This window comes from Polypterus senegalus, chromosome 1 (genome assembly GCF_016835505.1).
Source record: "Polypterus senegalus isolate Bchr_013 chromosome 1, ASM1683550v1, whole genome shotgun sequence".
Classification (NCBI taxonomy): Eukaryota; Metazoa; Chordata; class Cladistia; order Polypteriformes; family Polypteridae; genus Polypterus; species Polypterus senegalus.
The window spans coordinates 172,093,599-172,113,977 of NC_053154.1; the positions used below are offsets into that span (position 1 = coordinate 172,093,599).

General features: G+C 39.1%; 1 protein-coding gene across 2 annotated transcripts in view; it reads left to right on the forward strand.

Moving 5' to 3' along the window:
- Window positions 1–7,753, forward strand: part of crocc2 (ciliary rootlet coiled-coil, rootletin family member 2) — a 232,484-nt gene extending 224,731 nt beyond the window's left edge. For both annotated transcript variants that reach the window (XM_039763044.1, XM_039763051.1), the window contains exons 35-36: window positions 1,907–2,086; window positions 7,428–7,753. In XM_039763044.1, the coding sequence (XP_039618978.1) occupies window positions 1,907–2,086; window positions 7,428–7,511 (264 nt within the window). In that variant the 3' untranslated portion in view covers window positions 7,512–7,753. The remainder of the gene's footprint in view (window positions 1–1,906; window positions 2,087–7,427) is intronic.
- The last annotated feature ends 12,626 nt before the right edge of the window (window positions 7,754–20,379 follow it).

Sequence of the window (20,379 nt, forward strand, 5' to 3'; positions counted from 1 at the left end):
ATGATCAGAAACATTTTGTGTGACAAACATGCAAAAGAATAAGAAATCAGGAAGGGGGCAAATAGTTTTTCACACCACTGTAACTACCCATCCAAATTGCCCTTAAAAGTACTCACTGCCACTCCTGTCTTCAACTCTACGTAAGTTTGACTAATGCCTAGCCTAAAGTCCAACATGCCTAGCACAGGAACAGTCTGTTAGATGAAAGGCAACTGGGTGCCTACTATTGAAAGACACTTTTTAAAATATTTTTTTCATATAGTAAATCCCTTTAATTGTTGTAGAAATATGTTAACAAGATATATTCAGTGTCCATAAAAAGTGTTTACCCTCATGGACATTTTCAAATTTTATGTTTATGCAACATGGAATCGCAGTGGATGTAATTTGTGTTTTTTGACTACTAATCAACAGAGGAAGATTCTTTAATGTCAAAGTGAAAGAAGATCTTTCGCTTCTCACTTTTCACATCTTTCAAAGTGGACTAAATTAACTATAAATATAAAACTCTGAATAATTGATTGCATAAGTATTCACTCCCTTTAATATGACACACCTCGACCATCACTGGTACAGCTAACTAGTTTGAGAGTTCCCATAAATACATCAATGAAGATCACCTTTGTGTAGTCAGGGGTTTCATTTGTTTGCAGTATAAATGCACCTTATCTGAGCGGTCCAGTTTGTGGTGAATCAGTAAGGTACCATAACCTACACAATTAAGACAAAGGAATATTCCATACAACTCACTGAAAAGGTGACTGGAAAGCATAAATCAGGAGATGGAGACAAGAGAACATCCAAGTCACTTAATATTCCTTGGAGTCCGGTTAAATTAAGTATTAAGAAACTGAGAGTATGGCACAGTTATACAGTCTAGAGCAAGTTGTCCACAAAAACTAAGTGATTATACTAGAAGAAGACTAAAAATAGAGGCCCACCATGATACCTACAGTATGAGAACTCAGAAGGTGTTACAAGCTATAGGGACTGAGAATGGAGAAACTGCACTTTAAAAAAAACTGCTGCCCTGGACCTTCATCAGTTGTAGCTTTATGGGAGAGCGGCACAGCGAGAAAATGCATAGGACATCTCAGGTAGAGTTTGCCAGAAGACACATGCAACACTCTGAAGTCAGATTGAAGAAGGTTCTATGGTCTGTTGAACCCAAAATTGAGCTTTTTAGCCATCAGACTAAATGCCATATTTGGTGTAAGCTAAATACCACACACAATTAAAAACAGCATCCCCACATTGAAGCACATTGCAGTGGCAGCATCATGCTGTGAGGATGTTTCTCTGCAGCAAGCCTCTAAAGGCTTGTGATGGTAGAGGGTAAAGTGAATGCATCAAAACAGGGAAATCCTGAAGGAAACCCTGTTGCAGTCTACAAGAAATTTGCAACCTGGGAGAAGATTTGATTTCCAAGCAAGAACCCAAGCCAGAGCTACACAAGAATAGTAATTAATGTCTTGCAGTGATCGAGCCAGAGTCCAGATCTCAGTCTAATTGAGAATTTGGGGCCTGAATCGAAACAGGCTTTTTACTCGCAATCCCCATGCAGATCTCAGACATCCATCCCCTGATTTTTGAGTGCCTCCCCCACACCACTACCCCATCCAGTGCCCCTGATTTTTGAGTGCCTCCCCCACACCACTACCCCATCCAGTGATCCTAGATGTCTAACAGCCCCGATCTTCAAGAGCTTAGAAACCTTAGCACCTACTTTTCACGTGTCACATTATTTTGATTGAACCAATTTGTCAGAAAATTTAGTATACAGTATTTCATTTGTACATGGATATTCTTTAACTTAAGTAAAAAAAAATAAGAAAGTTTTTCAATGTTTTGTTAAATGTGTCTGAAAAGCAAAGTATGTTACAGTCAGCCGTTGTGTTTTTTACAGGCTCAGATCTCAGACTTGGAGAGGGTACATGCACAACGCCTACTAGAAATGACAACACGACACCGGCAAGAGATGGAGCTGGAGACTGAGCGGTTACGTGGTTCTCAGCAGCAGGCAGAACGCACCCTAGAGGCTCGTGACCGAGCCCACAGACAGCGTGTCAAAGGCCTAGAGGAGCAGGTGAGAGGCCATCATTTTATAAGTGTTGGAGTAGCACAGATGTGAGCTCCCACTGTTTGGAGACCTTTTCTTGTTCATCATGCAGTGGCAGTAGCATGACTAAGAACATTGACTCAATACATGTAGCTTACATTTTGATATGTCCAGCCCTGGGATTTAAATGCAAATGACAACTTTTTACAAGCCTGTTGTATTTTGACTAATTTGCAAATGTCAGTTCTGAAATAGGACAGCATGATGGTGTAAGGGTTAACTTAAAACTCCAAAATCCTGGCCTTAAATTCAGAGCTTGTCACTGTTTTTGTGCTCCATGTTCTGAAACTTTTCCGGCACATCCCAGAATCTGTCAGTTTAAATGCAAACTCTAAACTGTTTCCCATTGCTTCCAGGATAAGCTCTGGGTTCACACACAAATTGTCTAGTATTAAAAATAAAAAACATGCAATAAGTTGTTCTTTAAACTCCTAGCCAGACAAGACCTAGTGCTTTATTTTCAGAAACGTGGAGTGCATTTAAATTATAATTGATTGGTTGGAGCATTAAAGCAAACCACATCTCCTTTTTTATATACATTAATGAATTATATTATGGTTGCACATTTCTTTGAAAATCGACATTTTGCCTGGTAAAGGTGTTTTTATCTATCACAGTGTACCTTGCTTTTTTCTGCCTAGGGTTATGACCAGTTATTCATGCGAAAACTTATCAAAAGTCCTTTTTTCTGGCCGACTACATTTACATTTACATTTATTTGCTTGTCAGATACTTTTATACAAAGCACTTACAAAACATAATCAAGTAACAATAGGCTGGGGCCAGTTTGTTCAGCAAGTGTAGTAGGACAGGTAACAAAAGTTGATTGGCACAAGAGAAAAGATGTTATAATTAATAAATGTACAATCATATTTTACAATCAATAAAGCAGTTAAACTTAATCTAACAACAAATTATAAACAATATTCATAACAATATTATATATCACAGAGCAAAGATTTCCAATCAGTTAGACCGATATTCACGGAACAGATGGGGTTTGAGTTGCCTCTTCAATACATTGATGGAGTCAACAGTACGGATGGAGGTGGGCAGCTCATTCCACCAACTAGGACCTACACAGGAAAAGAGTCTGCATTGAGACTTGATACCACACAGAGGTGGCATCACCAGACACTGTTCACTGGCAGACCTGAGTGGGCAAAATGAGTATAGGACATCTAGAACTTCACCAGGGTCTCCATATACTGAGGTCCTAACCCATTGAATACTCTGTAGGCAAGCATCAGGGATTTGAACTTAATGCATGCTACAAGGAGATAATGTGCAGTAGCGACCCGAGGAGAGGAGTGACATGTTCCCATTTCAATTGGTTAAATACAAGATGTACAATTGCATTCTGGACCATCTGCATGCAGGTACTCCTACCAGAATTGAGTTGTATTAGTCTATACATGGCAAGACCAAAGCCTGGACCAGAAGTTGTGCTGCATACTCTATCACATAAGTTCTTATGGATGTTGTACAGTGTGAACCTGTATGAACAAGAAGCAGTGGAAATGTGGTCAGAAGAAGACAGCTTCTCATCAATCATCACCCCAAGATTGCGTACTGACTTGGAGGGTGATAGCCACAGTGAGCCAAACTGTATAGTGGTGAAAAGTTGAATAGACCGGCTGGCTGGGAAAACAAGAAGCTTGCTTTTTGCCAGGTTCAGCTTTAGATGGTGGTCCTTCATCCAAGTTGTGATATCAGTAAGACATGCAGAGACTCTAGCTGATGTTCTCCAGAGGGACTGACAGGTACAGCTAGCTGAGTATCATCAGCATGGCACTGATAAGAGAACTAATGGGATTAGACAGTGGAGCCCCATGAGATGGAGTACAAAGAGAAAAGTAGAGGACCCAGTACTGGTCCTTGGGATGCACCTGTGCTTGTCTGTTAAGCCCTTGACAGCTCACCTCACCAGGGCACACTGTAGGATCTCCTCTGAGAGCAGTCCCAATGATGCCCAGATCAGAGAGAGTGGCAAGATGGATGTTGTGGTTGACTCCGTCGAAGGCAGAGGATAGATCTAGCAGGATCAGGACTGATCACATATTGATAGTTCTAGCAAGTCATAGCCGGTTGACCACAGTCAGTAGAGCTGTCTCAGTCGAGTAGTTCCTCTTGAAGCCAGACTGGTTGATATAGAGCAGTTTATTCTGTATAAGGAAGGAAGAAACCTGGTTAGAAACAGCATTTCAAGTGTTTTGGAAAGAAAGGAAAGAAGAGAGACAGACCTGTAATTGTTAACTTGGGACAGATTGAGTGTTGTTTTTTTGAGAAGTGGGGTTATCAGAGTGTGTTTGAAAATAGTAGGAAATGTGTCTGAGCTGAGTAAGGTGTTCATGATGTTTGTAATTGCAAAATTGAGTGAAGGGGAGATGGCCTGAAGGAGATGTGAGGGAATAAAGTTAAGTGGAGAGATAGTTGGGTTATTGGAGAGGAGGTCGGAAACATCAATGGCAGGGATTGGAGAGAATGTGAAGAATGTTGGGTGATACTTGGCAGGAGACATAATGGGGTTAGTGAGGGTGAGAATTGACTGCTGATAGCAGCCACACTATCCTGAAAAAAAGAGGCAAAGTTATTAGGAGACAAGGAGGTTGGGGGAGGAGGCAGAGGAAGGTTAAGAAGGGAAGTGAAAGCGAAGCACAGAGAGCATGTGTCGGTGGCCCTGTTAATTGTGATCTGATTGAACCTTACCTTAGCGTTGATGGTGCCAGAAAAAAAGAATGCAAGAAGGGAATGGTACTTAGCCAGGTCTGCCTGAGCCTTTGACCTTCTCCATTTCCTTTCAGCTGTTCTGAGTTTGGTCTGTTGATTGTGGAGTGCTTCAGAAAGCCAGGGACAGGAGGGTCTTCTGCATACAGGCCTGGAACAGAGAGGACAAACATTGTCAAAACAGGAAGACAGAGTGAAGTATAAGGGTGTTTGTGGCAGTGTTGCTGTCAAAAAAGGAGAAAGAAGAGCAGAGGAGACTATGGAAGAGAAATGGGTGGGAGAGAGGTAGTGGAGGTGTCGGTGTAAGGATGCAGTTGTGGGAGGAAAAGAGGAGAGCAGTAGAGAGAATAAAAAGGACAAAGATATTCTTTAGATTGTGTTTGTTTATGTCTGCAGCTAAAGCATATGTCCATGTTCTAACAATATTTATGGCAAATGCATCTAAAGCATATGCCCACGTCCTCACAATATTTATGGCAAAAACCTTGGATCCTAATAGGAGTCATGCTCTTACTTTTTGGTTTATAACCAAAAGCTGACTATTGAGCCATCCATCCATTTTCTCCATCCTACTTCATCCATTAGTGGCTCATGTGGAGCGAAGGTCTATCCTGCGTACAGAAGTCAACTCTGTGCAGGATGCCATCATATGCATACACTCATATATAAGCTAACACAGAGTATTGTCAAATAATTCAACATGTATGCAGTGGGGAAACAGATTTCCTGAAGACACTCAGACAGACACAAGAACTCCATGCAGATAATAACAGATTCAGGATGTTAACCCAGCTGTAAGGTAGAAGAGCTAAAAACTGTGCATCCAGGCAGCCAGTTTTCAGCTTTAACAATTTTTTGGGTATTATGGACAGCATCATGTACTCATATGGTGTAAAGAGGGCCACTGCAATACATTTTATTTAGCTGAGTCCATGGATGTCAATATTTGCATGCAAGATCTTTGGTAATAATTGTTTCTGTCGTTCAGATATTTTAGGTTTTAATGTTACCCAGTTCCACACTTTACATTTTACTGTTAAGACTTTACACCATATTGGCCGTTGAGAACCATTTAGGATATAATTTAGTCATTTCATTCATTCTGGGAACACTTGGATGCGCCCTCTGTTACAAAGGGCTCTTCTTCCATGTTTTCAAAAGTTAAAAAGGCTGGGTGCTGTCTGTAGCAGTTTGGCGTGATTTGTTATTTCCTACTACAGAGAAATACAAATGATTGATTAGATTAGATAGTCTTCGATCACAGTAGCAATACTCTATTCTGAATGGACCAAGCCTCTTAATCTCCAGCAAGTTTATCAACTTTCTCCAGCTCCTCCCTGGGGAATTCCCAGATGTTCACAAGGGATAGGATGGCCTGGTTGATCCAGCTCATCATGCTGGTACCATGATCCTCATGAGTAAAATGAGACTGAAAGTGGTGATGATGATCATCATTTGATATTCTTGTCTTTTTTTACTTCTGCTATCTAATAAAGAGTGTTTTGATCAGATCTTACTCAATGTCTCTGTTTTGATGTCACTCCTTTAGAAGGCACTGCTTTGTCAGCTTCACTTCTGGCTGGGCACTCCAGCCCTTTATTATCTTTAGCTTACTCAAGTGTCCTACACCAATAACAAATCCACTAGTTAAGTTAATAAAATACTAATGCCCCTTAATTCAAATGAAACAAATGCTAGACCATTGCAACATTGTTGTTAGGAATACTGTAGATACTACAGATAATGACGAATCAGCCAAATTGTTACAGAAGAATTTGGACAACATACAGACTTGAACAGATCTGTGGTGAATGAAATTTAATGTAATGTATGTAATTAATGTAATGTAATATGTAATTATATATAAGGATTCTATGTAGGAAGTAAAAATGTTATATTTAAATACACAATGGGAAGTCTGAAACTTGAAAGTAGTGCTTATAAGAAGGATTTCAAAATCATAGTGGACTCGACACCATCAACTGCCAGACAGTGTTCACAAGCCGTTAGGAAAGTTAACAGAATGTTAGGCTATATAGCATGATTTGTACCGGCCTTATCTGGAGTGCGTTGTCCGGTTTTGGTCTCCAGGCTACAAAAAGGACATGGCAGCAATGGAAAATGTCTAGAGAAGACGACTAGGTTCATTCCAGTGCTACAGGGGATGAATTATAAGAAAAGATTAAAAGAGTTTAACTTCTTCTGTTTAAGAAAATGGAGATAAAGAGGTGATGTGATTAAAGTGTTCAAAATTATGAGAGGAATCTGTACAGTGGGTCCCAGTTGTTACTTTAAAATTATTTCTACATCAAGAAGACAAGGACATAGTTGGAAACTTGTTAAGGGAAGATTTTGCACAAATGCTAGAATGTTTTTTAGTCAGAACAGGAATTTAGGCACCTTCTCAACATGATGTTAATTTGTACAATCTAAGTGTACATGATAGACAAGCTTGTTGGGTTGAATGGCATGTTCTCTTCACACCTTATCTAACGTTCTTGATATTATAATATAGCTAGCTGCCAGCACTAATCCTTCCATCAATTTGACTGAACACTTGGCTTCTTCTTTTTTCCCTTAGGTAGCCACCCTGAAAGAACAGTTAAACCAGGAGATGAGACGCCGACAAGCTTATGTCAACCAGATCCTGCGTCCTGGTGTGTGACAGAAGAGGATCAACAGCATTTATAGCCCATCTACCTCCTATACAGAAAGAGAATGACAGCCTGGGCACTTGCTGGGACATTTCTAATTTTTCTGATGCTGGAATGAGCCCAATAGGATCAAATGATCATTTATTATTTTTATTATGTTTGCAGTTTTGTATGTTTTTTTAGGTAAATTTATTACAAAAAAAGTTCAGAGAAATCAAAGCTTGTATAAACTTATGGGTGTGAAATAAAAAAATTCAGGAAATACATTTTCACTTGTATTTGTTTTCTTTATTTCAAGAGTAGATTCAAAGTTATTCTCAGGTGTCCAGACTACAATGAGATTCTTACCTGGATTTATCTACAGACCAGTAACAACCATTTGTCCTATCAGACAATTCATAATTCTAAAAGCAGACATTGAAAACTTCACCAAACAGTAAATACGACAGAAGACAATATAAAAAAAAATTACACTGCATGTTTCAGCCACGTGCACAAATCTGCTGTTGCTTCAGTAACAACTTCCACTGGAGGTTTGCTTTGCCTCTGGAGTAGCCATTGGACATGTAAACTGGTACTTAGACAACTGTTTTGAAAGTTGTAGCATTTTATTCTTATTATAATTTGAAAGAGATATATTAAATATTATTGTAGCAGTGAGTCATATCCAAAAATAACAAAGTTAACAGAATGTTTTTGCATGCATTAATAGAGTACATTAAATACATGATGTAGCTGCATTTGATGAGGGTTTCCAAAAAAAATGCAGCTACCAGGCAAGCATTTCAGCACTGGTATGACACGCTGTACAAAGAAAAACTCCACATTCAAAGTGTCTTCTTCACAATCCATGTGTCTTACATTTGTAGTTTTTACAAAAGACCATTTAACTTACCTGGTATGACTTCAAGCAGAAGTACCAATGTGAGGTGGTATTGAACGGGTTTGCACAAGCCTCTGCTCCGACTACATGTTTCACCCACATGTGTAGATCTGCTGTTTCAGTTACTTGTACTGTGGTTCTGTTTTGCCACCAGAAGTAGCAATTAGATTTGTAAAAGAGGAAAATATTCCAAATAAGGATAGACAGATTGATACTAAACTATCAATGCTTCCAATCCTGACCTTTTAATTCAAACATTAATGTTCACATTAAAACTTATTACACATTTTCAATAATAGGTTTGATGGTGAAAACACCAACGTGTCATATTATGTAAAACGGTAACTGCTTTCCCTTACACACTTGTCATCACCCTGCATTCACACTGGCAGTGCTGCGGTCCACTGGCCAAAGCAGCAGAGCTGTGTATGTGAGCTAATGGCACAAAGAAAGTGAACCATTGTTTGGAGTTACAATATACTACTCCACTTGGTGAATAATAATGAAGCAAAATGTGATACATTTCAGAAGACTGTATGTTATTTCTGCAACAAGCCATACCTTAGTAAAACACATGAAATTCAGTCACATTGCTGAACATGAGGAGTTACAACAGAGTGATCAGAAGAGTGCACAGACACTCAGGCTGAAGTCTGCTCTTAAAGAATTATAATCGGATATAAAGTTGCTGTAAATGTCTGAATCGAAGATAATCAATGTCTGTTTTTATGGAGGAATATATTGCATTTATAGCTTGACTAGCAAAATACCCGCGCTTCGCAGCAGAGAAGTAGTGTGTTAAAGAAGTTATGAAAAAGAAAAGGAAACATTTTAAAATAACGTAACATGATTGTCAATGTAATTGTTTTGTCACTGTTATGAGTGTTGCTGTCATCAAGAATTTGATTATTATTATTTCTTTCAATCAGGTTCGTATTTGGAGGATGTGTTGTGTTCAAGTTATATTCCATATTTGTCAACCGTTGTAAAGATAACAGGTTTCATTCATCGAAGTGTTCACTACCCAAATCGGTACTCATGAATCTAAGATGTTTAACAGGCATTCCCGGTATTAAGTTGTGGATTTGCCTGTGAATATTTAGCGGTAGCGTGTCTATGAACTTAATTTAAACTTAAGCTTTACACCTTGCTTTCCTATGGATATGTCTACAAAGGCTTGTTCATATTCAGAGGGTTGCTCCTTTCCTACTGCATCAATAAGCAGCTCGTCTTTCTCTTTTTCTGAGACATCACACACTGCATGCACGGGTTTACCTTTCCCAGTCCTGCAAATTGAGTTCACGTGAGCTGCTCGGAGTACATACATCGAAGGTTCTCAGCTGTGCTTGTGCTAACTCGTGCGATCTCGCGATGTCCATGGCTTTATTTAATGTTAGCTCAGACCCAGCACTTAAAAGTTTCTCTCTCACTTTTGCGGAGTTTGTGCCAAACACTAGTCTATCCCTGACCATCTCATCTTTGTTTCCATAAGCACAGTCCTTCACCAGCAATCTTAACTCCATTACAAAGTGATGAAAATTCTCATTTATACCCAGCGCCCTCTCATTAAACTTGTATCTCACGAATATCGTATTCGTCTTAGGCATGACAAACGCCAGCGGCAGCCTGTCTATGAACTTAATTTAAACTTAAGGTTTACACCGTGCTTTGTTTCCACAGTAGCTGCACTTATGAATCTGCTTGTATGCGTCACTCACTTCATATTCTTTTGCTGCCATCTCAATTGTGTAATGGGTTTTTTGAACAGGTTTCATTCATTGAAGTGATCACTACCCAAATCGGTACTCGTGAATCTAAGATGTTTAACAGGCATTCCCGGTATTAAGTTGTGGATTTGCCTGCGAATATTTAGCAGCAGCATGTTTATGAACGTAATTTAAACTTAAGCTTTACACCTTGCTTTCCTATTGATTTGTGTACAAAGGCTTGTTAAGCATCAGAGGGTTGTTCGCTTCCTACTGCATCAATAAGCAACTCGTCTTCCTCTTTATCTGAGACATCACACACTGCATGCACGGGTTTACGTTTCCCAGTCCTGCAAAGTCAGTTCACATGAGCCGCTCTCTTGCGTGGTCTTGCGAATATTTACCTTATATGGGCAGGCACTCAATTACGTGGGAGGCGCGATGATGCTGGACGAAACTCCGCGTCACACGGCGACCGAGCTGCAGGCTATGGCCATATATATGGTCGAAAGTAGGTTCCAGTTATGACTGTTACACGTAGAATTTCGAAATGAAGCTTGCCTAACTTTTGTAAGAAAGTTGTAAGGAATGAGCCTGCCAAATTTCAGCCTTCTACCTACACAGGAAGTTGGAAAATTAGTGATGAGTCAGTCAGTCAGTCAGTCAGTCAGTCAGTCAGTCAGGGAGGGCTTTGCCTTTTATTAGTATAGATATATACTGTATATACTAGCAAAATTCCCCACTCGCTTCGCAGCAGAGAAGTAGTGTGTTACAGAAGTTATGAAAAAGAAAAGGAAACATTTTCAGAATAAAGTAACATGATTGTCAATGTAATTGTTTTGTGACTGTTATGAGTGTTGCTGTCATCAAGGATTTGATTATCATTGTTTCTTTCAATCAGGTTCGTATTTGGAGGACTTGTTGTGTTCAAGTTGCATTCTGTGTTTGTCAACCGCAACTCGTGAATCTAAGATGTTTAACAGGCATTCCCGGTATTAACTTGTTGGATTTGTCTGCGAGTATTTAGTGACATCGTCTCTATGAACTTGTGGATTTTCCTGTGAGTATTTAGCGACAGCGTGTCTATTAACTTGTGGATTTTTCTGCGAGTATTTAGCAACATCGTCTCTGTGAACTTGTGGATTTTCCTGCGAGTATTTAGCGACAGCGTGTCTAGTAACTTGTGGATTTTTCTGCGAGTATTTGGCGGCAATGTCACAAGCTGCATCAGAAAATGTACCATGACGTCTGACACGCCTCTTTTTTACTAGTTTCTCACAGCTTGGATTGCTGCTGTCATAATTGATTTGAGTTTCATGGTTTGTCTCAATTACGTTAGTATTTGCAGGACTTGTGTTGAAGTGACTTTCGGCATCTGTCAAGCGTTGTAAGCATACAACCGGCTTCATTGATAACTTCGCATCCAGCTTTTGAGAGTTGAAACATTCATAAACATCAAAGTGTCCACTACTCAAATCGTCACCTGTGAATCTAAGATGTTTAAGAGGCATTGGCAGTTGTCGAAAGGTGTAAAATATTTGGCCATTTCGGTACACTTAAAGCAACAACCGAACAATTCAGCAGCAGCCATCAACTCACATGCAGAACCATAGGTAAAGGGCTTAAGCATTTCACTCTTCTAGTGCTCCTGTGTAGTATAATTATCTCCTGTACCGTCATCAGTCCACACCTTGAACCTGTCCCAGTCATTCAATACATAAGACACAATGTTCCTCCGGATATCAAGAGTGAGCCTGATATGGCCGTGCAATATGTAACAAAGAGAATGGAAAAGGCAGGCCCCATCTCTGGGCATGGAAACCACTCGGTAAGTGACAGTTCTTTGATCGATGGTGATCACCTCGATAGACATGTTAATGGGGGTACTGTTGAAACGATAAAGGAAATGGGTACCTGAACAGTAAACTAAGTCTAAAATACCTACACAATAACTATAATTGTAATATACGAACAATAAAACAGCGGAGAAGCCGTGGATTAAATAAGGTTGCAGTTATCAGCAGGGAGATGTGAATACTGTGGCGAAGCAAAGAAGGGAATAAAGAGACCGGAGCGACGGATGGCCTTATATGGGTAGGCAGTCAATTATGTGGGAGGCGTGGGGATGGGGGATGCAACGCCGCCTCACATGGCGACCAAGCTGCAGGCTATGGACGTATATATGTACGTAAGTAGATTTCAATTTTTTCAATTTTGAAATGAAACCTGCTTAACTTTGTAAGTAACCTGTAAGGATTGAGCCTGCCAAATTTCAGCCTTCTACCTACACGGGAAGTTGGAGAATTAGTGATGAGTCAGTCAGTCAGTCAGCCAGTCAGTCAGTCAGTCAGTGAGTCAGTGAGAGATTTGCCTTTTATTAGTATAGATTACTCAATGTTATCTTTAAATCCCATTCTCTAGCATTAGACCCAAATGTCACTCGGGCTCTAAAAACATTAGTGACAAGTGTTACCTGGGCAATGGTATAGCCGCATCTTCTCCTTGCACCAGCAGACCTGCCTAGTAATAATGGCGTTTTATAAAAATAAAAAAAAATGTTTCTCAGGAGTCAAAGTGTTGCCAACATATGAAACAATCTCACTCAGGGTAGATTTAAAATAGTAGGAGAAGCAGTAATTAAGGTCACAAAGAATGTTTATGTTTTAAGAGAATCAGTTTTGAAAATTTGCTAATGATGTTTCAAATTGCCAAAATTTGTGCTCTATTCTGAATGAATTGAACAACAAATATTGAACTTTCCCATCAAATCCCCTTGAAGTTTATCAAACGTCAACTTAATCAGTTCACCCTGGACCTGAGTTGTTTCATGCAGCCAGGCATTTACATTTTATGTAAACGCTTGTAAAAAAATGAAGCTGCATTGTTCAAGAGCACGATAATGAGTGGAAATTTAGTTTATATTTGTTAAAGATACAAGCAGTCTGATAAATGAGATAGTCACTCTTCTTCATTTTGTATTTGTACTCTTGTGTGCTATTGCAGTTTGTGAAACAAGTCACGAAAAATACCCAATCAGATCCAAACAAAAGTCAAGAAATCAAAGAACCCCAAAAGCAAAATAGTGGAAAAAAACTATTATTTAACTGCATGGCAATTAGCAGAGCAATAGTAATAAATTCAGCAACAGTTATTTCTTTTATGCAATGTGAATGCAATGGAGGACAAACGCCCCAGACAGGTCCAGGGAATGAATGAGGAGAAGCCAGAGGCCACAAGCAGTTCCATCCCCTATACATCAGGAGGCATCCCAGCTTGGACACCCACAGTGGTTCATAGGAAATGGAGTCCTGAAGTGCAACCCTATTAGGGTCCTGGGGTGCTGTATGACTGCTCTAGTTCCTAAAAAAGTCATGCCGGGTCACCAGAAGCCATTCCAAGTCCAGCATAAAAGGAGCCCACTGCCTTACCTCAATGAGTCGGAGTTGGGAGGCAGCAAGGAAAACTCAACTGGAGGCAGAAGAAGAAGAAGAAATGGTTTATTGTTTCGTGTGATTAATGGTTGTGCTATAAAAATCCTTTATCTGAACCTGTGACTGCGTTGGGAATTATTGGACTTGGGGTTTGGGGCTGAGTGGCACTCTCTACGGGTTACAAGAGTTTCTCCCTTCAAGCTCTAGCTAGCGAATCAGCCCCTGTGATATTCTGGTAACTGCACTGTCACCATGAGTATACGGCTTGAAAGGAGGTCACCCCCCTCACCCCCTGCCTCTAAAGAAAATCCAGGCTATGTAGTAAGACATGTGTGGGGTTTTTTTTTCACTCTACTGCATGGTAAGTTATAAATGAATGAAAAAATGACCTCACAAACTTCCCATCATTAATAAAAATAAGAAGTTGGGAAGAAGAGCATTTGTTAAAAAGCTGTGCCCTTTCTGCTTCTGGGAGTAGTTTCCCATGTAACCCTTAGGTTATCTACAATAAGAATGTATGCGACTTGTAACAAAAAAAAAAATTCTGTAATCCAATTTATTCTACCCAAAGACAACACCCTGCTGCCTTTTCTCTGCTTCTGTCCTTCTAATCATGACACCATTATTTAACTGACTGTAGGTCTTTTTTGAACTCTCACAATCATCTGTACTTCATTATATTTTCTCCTCTGACCTGTTAGGGCCAGATTTCAAAGTGTATTATTTCCAAAAGTCTCAGAGTTTCATGTCTCTGTCTATTATCGCCATGCCTGGTTTTCAATATGAGCAGTCAGCATTAGGCGCCCTGCTCTGGCACGCAGAGCCACAGTGAAGTCATTTGATGTCACAGCAAAGCTACAGATGGATGGACCTCATCAGAAGCTGCACATTTGCAGGGGTGTTGGGAAGCTTTTGCTGGTTTGTTTAATAAGTCATTCTGTCCCCTTTTTTTATGATTCAAAGTGTGTATTTCTGGTCTGTACATCGTGTTTGGTGATCGTGGCCTATTCTGGAGAGTGGCTGGCTCCAGAATGTTATGATTATCTCACATTGCAGTTGTCTGCCTGGTTTAAGTTATGCCTGTGTCAAATATAGTTTTGAGAATTATCTGTCAGAGCTTGTGGAAGCAGGGGACTTTTCTTTTATTTTTACTCCAGTGGTTCTTGGTAAACTACTTAATGCAATGAGATTTACTAAGCAGTGAGATGACTGCCAATAGTCACTAGTGTCTGCTTTCATTCTTACATTTTAGAACAGGATAGTACTAAGGTAAGGAATAGGGATTGGGAGACTGTTCAATGACAAGAATAACGTTTTGTCATTTCAAAGAGAGAGGGATTAATTTTAATATTTTGGTTTTCTACGCATATCCCAAAGCTCTGCAGTGACTTTAAATCGGTGACATACTGTATAAGTGAATGAAGGTGTACGTGGAAGTGTGCCTGCAATGGATTAGCAACCATTCTAAATTTGCTTTGTGTCCTGCACCTGATGCTGCTGGGACAGACTGTGGACTCTTCTAAACTTTATTTGCACTAAAAGAGCCTGATAATACTGAACAACAAATTGTGTCTTAGGTTTTGCTTTCTGCAAAATATTTGGCAAAATATGATGGTCTGTTTGGAGCTGAACACAAATATAATTTCAAATTGACTGTATCACAGGAGTTTGGAGAAACAACATTGATTTTTATTGAATTTATTCACTTATTAATGCTGACAAAATGTATTAGTTTAGTTGAGCTCAAAATGTTTTGGATATTTTCATTACCGTAATACGCAGCATCTATTGTTTCTTATTTTAACATCCAACCATAGTTGGCCAGCATTAATGGATTCCACTTATCCCTGATACTGCTTTACCATTGTTGTAATGTCAACCTTTTACCATATTTGTCACTGACTGCACCAAGATTAGTAGAGATGATGCCTAATTGTGAAGGCAGAATTCTTTAGCAGAATTTTGCACTTCATGGTTTTGTATGCTGTTCTCCCCATGTCTGCGTGGGTTTCCTCCGGGTGCTTCGGTTTCCTCCCGCAGTCCACAGACATGCAGGTTAGATGTATTGGCGATTCTAAATTGTCTAAATTTTTGAGCTGATGCCTTGCCCAGGATTTGTTTCCTGCCTTGCACCCTGTGTTTGCTGTGATTGGCTCCAGCAGACCCCCGTGACCCTGTCGTTAGGATATAGCGGGGTTGGATAATGGATGGATGGATGGTTTTGTAGGCTTGAAGCTTGTTGTCAACCAGCTATACAAAGGTTGGTGCTCTGCAGTTGCCAATGAAATTCTAAACAACATACTTGAATGTCTTCCATGAAATTCCCTTTGTTTCCCAATAGCAGATCTTTGAAGAACTTGTGATTGATAATGTGTCTGATTTATGGACCATCAAAAATGCCTTCCTTAAGCTTGACATCAGTTATTTATGGAAACATCTCTCTCAAATATCAAGTGCTGCACCTTCCTTGTTCATCGCTTTCAAGAAAGCTTTTATCAGTCCAAGTTTTACATGAAGAGAAGGCAAGAAATATATTTGTTGGGTTAACAAGTGGATTATATGCCACACTATTTCTGTACTGGAACCCATTGATTATGGAGCGGCCAGTTCTACTTGTAGTTGTTGTAATGCATCTGTATACTTATTGTGTTACTTATATTATGTACAAAGATCAGAAAAATAGGTGATTGCAATAAATGGTAAATTATTGACAATTTTAAAGGTGATTTTTTGTGATCAGCATGCTACGATCAATAGGTTACACCCAAAGGATGTCCAGTGTAATTGACAGATAATTGATGCATGAAGAGGAGTTGTGAGATGTTGACATATATTATATTAGCCAGGTATGTTCCTGCAAAATGAGATACAGTACAATTAAAATACAAAAATAAAACATAGATCAGTCTTATTAGAAAAGTAACATTTAGAAAGATTCACAAATTTGCCATTTACATACACTTGTTATACGAATGGACTGAGGAGTCTCCAATCCCCCACACCCAAAAAATGAAGAAAGAAGTACAGTCAATATTCTAAGCCTAAAGTCCCAATATGGATTTTTGAGAACATGAAAGATCCAGAGATCTGGCCTAAAGACCAGTTAACCATGAAGCCTTTCAGTTCATTTCCTCATTTGTTACCTTATTATTTCCTCATGGTGGGCATGTCTACTTCTTCTTCACTATTGGATAATTAAAATTTGCCATCCAAAAATATTTTGTTACAAATGATTTGCAGTGAAAGCTAGGCTGCCAGGTGGCAGTTCTAGTTTTCTAATATTTAGACCCTAAGAACATAAGAAATTGCAGAAGTGAGAGGAAAATATGTAGGCCAGCAAGACATTTTGGTTAAATACAAGCTAAGTTCTCATAATTTGTCATCGAAAAATGCCCCTTCTCCTCTTTAATGTCCATTTCAATCTCCATCACAGCACACACCCTCGATATACTGAAAATCCCCACCATCCACTCCAGGAGGCAATCTCTTGGAGCACTTTTAGTCACTGGCTCATTTCAACACAGTGTGCTAAGAAGCACTTCTGGGGGACTTTTCTGCCCCCTGCTGTCACATAATTCAGTGCTTACCCCTAGGGTATTTGTTAAGTTTATTTATTATTTGTTAAGTTCATTTTGATATCTCTGAATAATATTTATTAATTTATTTATTATTTATACATATTGGTTGATTGGTTATTATTTGTCCTTGTTTTTATGTTTCTGCTGCTGTATCCATTGGAGTTAATAAAGTTTATCTAATCTAACCTAATGACTGAGAATCTTTCATCCTGAGTTTAATGCGAATGCCCTGCATCCAGCTTCTACTGGGAAGAGCCAAGTTGTCCAACTCTTCCTCCTGCATTGAAGCTCTGAGTACCTAGACCTTTCCCACTCATATTCTTCTTCACAGTTACTCTTCCAAAGCATGTACAGTTTGGCATTTCTCCCTCTTGAGAGACCATGGGACTATATCTGACTACAGGATTGTGATAACCATATCTTCCTGTCCAAGTTGGCTCATTATCTCCAGTCTTTGCCATGCTTTGAAAAGGACTGGAATATTGACAGCTTCCTTCCTATTATTCTAGTTTCTATTCTCCTTATTTGTCTCCTGCTTCTCAATGCAGTTTGTAATTAACCTGAGGACTTGGTTATAGTTATGCCTAACATGGCAAGCTGACAGGATATAAACTTGTTGCTCTTAATGAGGCCTCACATCATTATGGTGACAGGAGATTGCAGCAGGTCACAAGCAAAGCAGAGGAGAAATTTCCATCCAAGAGGATCATACTACCAAATATCCTTGGCAGGGTCACCCAGTCTGATTACTCATCTTGAAATTTCTGAACTACTGGCATAGCCTGCCTAAGTTACACCCATGTAGCTTGTATCTCCTCATAATACAAACCCCTGTGAGCCACTTTGCTTAATCCCTCTCCTTTTAGCTGTACTGTGAAGACTAGTCTATCCTCTACAACCTTCTGGGCTAATCATTTTTGAGCATTTCTTGTAATAATCCCCTTAAGTTTACATCAGTGGAGTCTCTAGAGGTCACTATGAGCCATGCTTTGGTGACTTGATAGTCTTCAACAAATGACTGCATAGACCAATCTGTGTAAACTTGAAGGAACCCCTAGGTATCTGTTCAGATACATGTTAATAGTCCTCTCCATGCTATCTTCTACTCAGAGGAAAATAAATTATAACATCAACAACTATAGTATTCTTGACAAACAATTTTGCATGTAAATATACACCTAACGTTTACTTGTTAAGCTTCACTGATTATTTGTTTTCAGACCTTTTTGAAATTGCCCCTTAGTATGTTCTGTGCTTGCCTTATCATTCAGAGATGTGTTTCCGTAGAAATTTAAAAAGGTTATCAACTATATTTGTTCCATGGATCATCAGGCTAAACTTTCTTTTTGACACAAAGCCCTGCTTAATCACCATTTACTTGGATTTCTTTGTCTTGCTGCCTCCTCTACAGCTACTACTACCACTGTGCTTAAACATGTATTTCAGAGATGATTAAAGGGTCACCAGTGAATCTTCTGTATTCTGGGATGCAGATAATGAAGTTCAGCTGGGGTCATCTCTTTTGAATTTGCTGTAGTACTAATAACAAGGTTGATACTCATAATAAATAGGGGTACCAAAATTGTATATCCTGTTACAATCCCCTTCCATAGTGTCAATTAATTGCCTGCTGGGAAATGGAGTTTCATATCTCCAAAGTTATTGTTTATGAATCTTCAGGTTTAATCTGTGACTTGATAAACATAAAGAGTTTTTTTCAGTAAGCAGGGGCTCATCGAGCCTTAAGACTTTTTGAGGTCTAACTAAATCACCACTAGTGTTTTTCCTCCTTTTTGCTCAAAAATTAATTGTTGTATTGAGTAATCATGCTTTATAAGGTACATCCTGATGTTCCAAACATATGTACTGTATTTCATCAGTCTATTGGCCATAACCGACAGCTAGTTCTGAAATGGGAAATCATTTGGAGTCTTTCTCCTTGGGAATAAAGAAACCTTCAGCTTTCTGCCAGCTCAATGGAATTTGCTTTTTTCTCAAGAATATTCAAAGTATGCACCATAGAACGTTGAGGACTTAAGGGCATTTTGTATACCTTGATTGAAATATCTTTGAGGCCTGGAGCAGAGCTGGATCTTGCCTTAGCTACAACTCATTTTATTTTGTTAAAGTAAGACTTATTTGCAGGTGAGTGAAATTCCAGAAAATGAATTGTATTTACCCCTTTACAACCTTCCAGGAAGAAACTTCTGTTAGGATCACTTCTGGACTATCAGAGGTATTTCTGTAACTGCTCCATGCTACATTCAATAGAGACCAATGTTTCTTTCTCTAGTAGCTCTACTGAAAATCTTTATGGCCTGAGGCTGCTGCACTCTGTAACACTGAAAGCTCTTATCAGCATGTGCAAATTACCACTCTGGTGCATCCATTGCAGTGCATATACTACCTACAGCCAGCAATAACTGATCCTGTTGAGACTCAAGGTCCAAAAGTGAATTTTTGTCCCATGATAGTTTGGCATTAAAAATATTTATTTATTTAGACCTTGAATTGCTCAGCGTGGTTCGCTTGTATCTGAGCCTGGGCCCAATTGCACCAGCACTCATACTTCAAATAATATCACTTTCCTCTTTGAAATCTTATTGTCACGTCAATAGCATTTGAATACCTACCTATTCTGCTTCAAAGAAAGGCTGTGTCCAAGCCTTCCCAGATGACACCAGCACAGGGCGTTTAACAAAGAAAGCAAGAGTTCAAAGCAAAGCAATAAGACAAAATACAAGTTTGTTCAATGCCTGCTAAAGTGTAAGTGAACAAACTTTAATCAGTCTGCATAAGTAATCAAAACCTGATAATACATGATAGTAGAGCATCACTGTGGGCTGACAACAAAAGAAGAGTTGATTACAGAATGAAATTAAAAATATGTCCATTCATTTGCATTTAAACATGTTAACTCCAATCCAGAACTATTGGATGCATTTAATCCCAACAGCACTGGGCCAACCTAAAAGAGAGAAATGAGAATTTTTCAGAATTATTTGAATGTCAACATCATTAGAAACATCCCACCACCATAGAGAAAGACATCCAACAATTAAATAGGCATTCACTTAAAGAAGCATAATCAGTGGTTGGAACAGCAGGAGGGCCAATGTTAGAGGATCTTACAACTCTATCAGGTTGAAAAAGCGAGAATGACAGGTAATCAGGAGTGTTGGAATACAAAGTTTTGCGAAAAAGTAGCAGATTTTGTGAAAAAAGTGTGAAGAAATTCAGTATAGATGTTTACTTCGTATGTGTGCTTATTTTATGTAGAA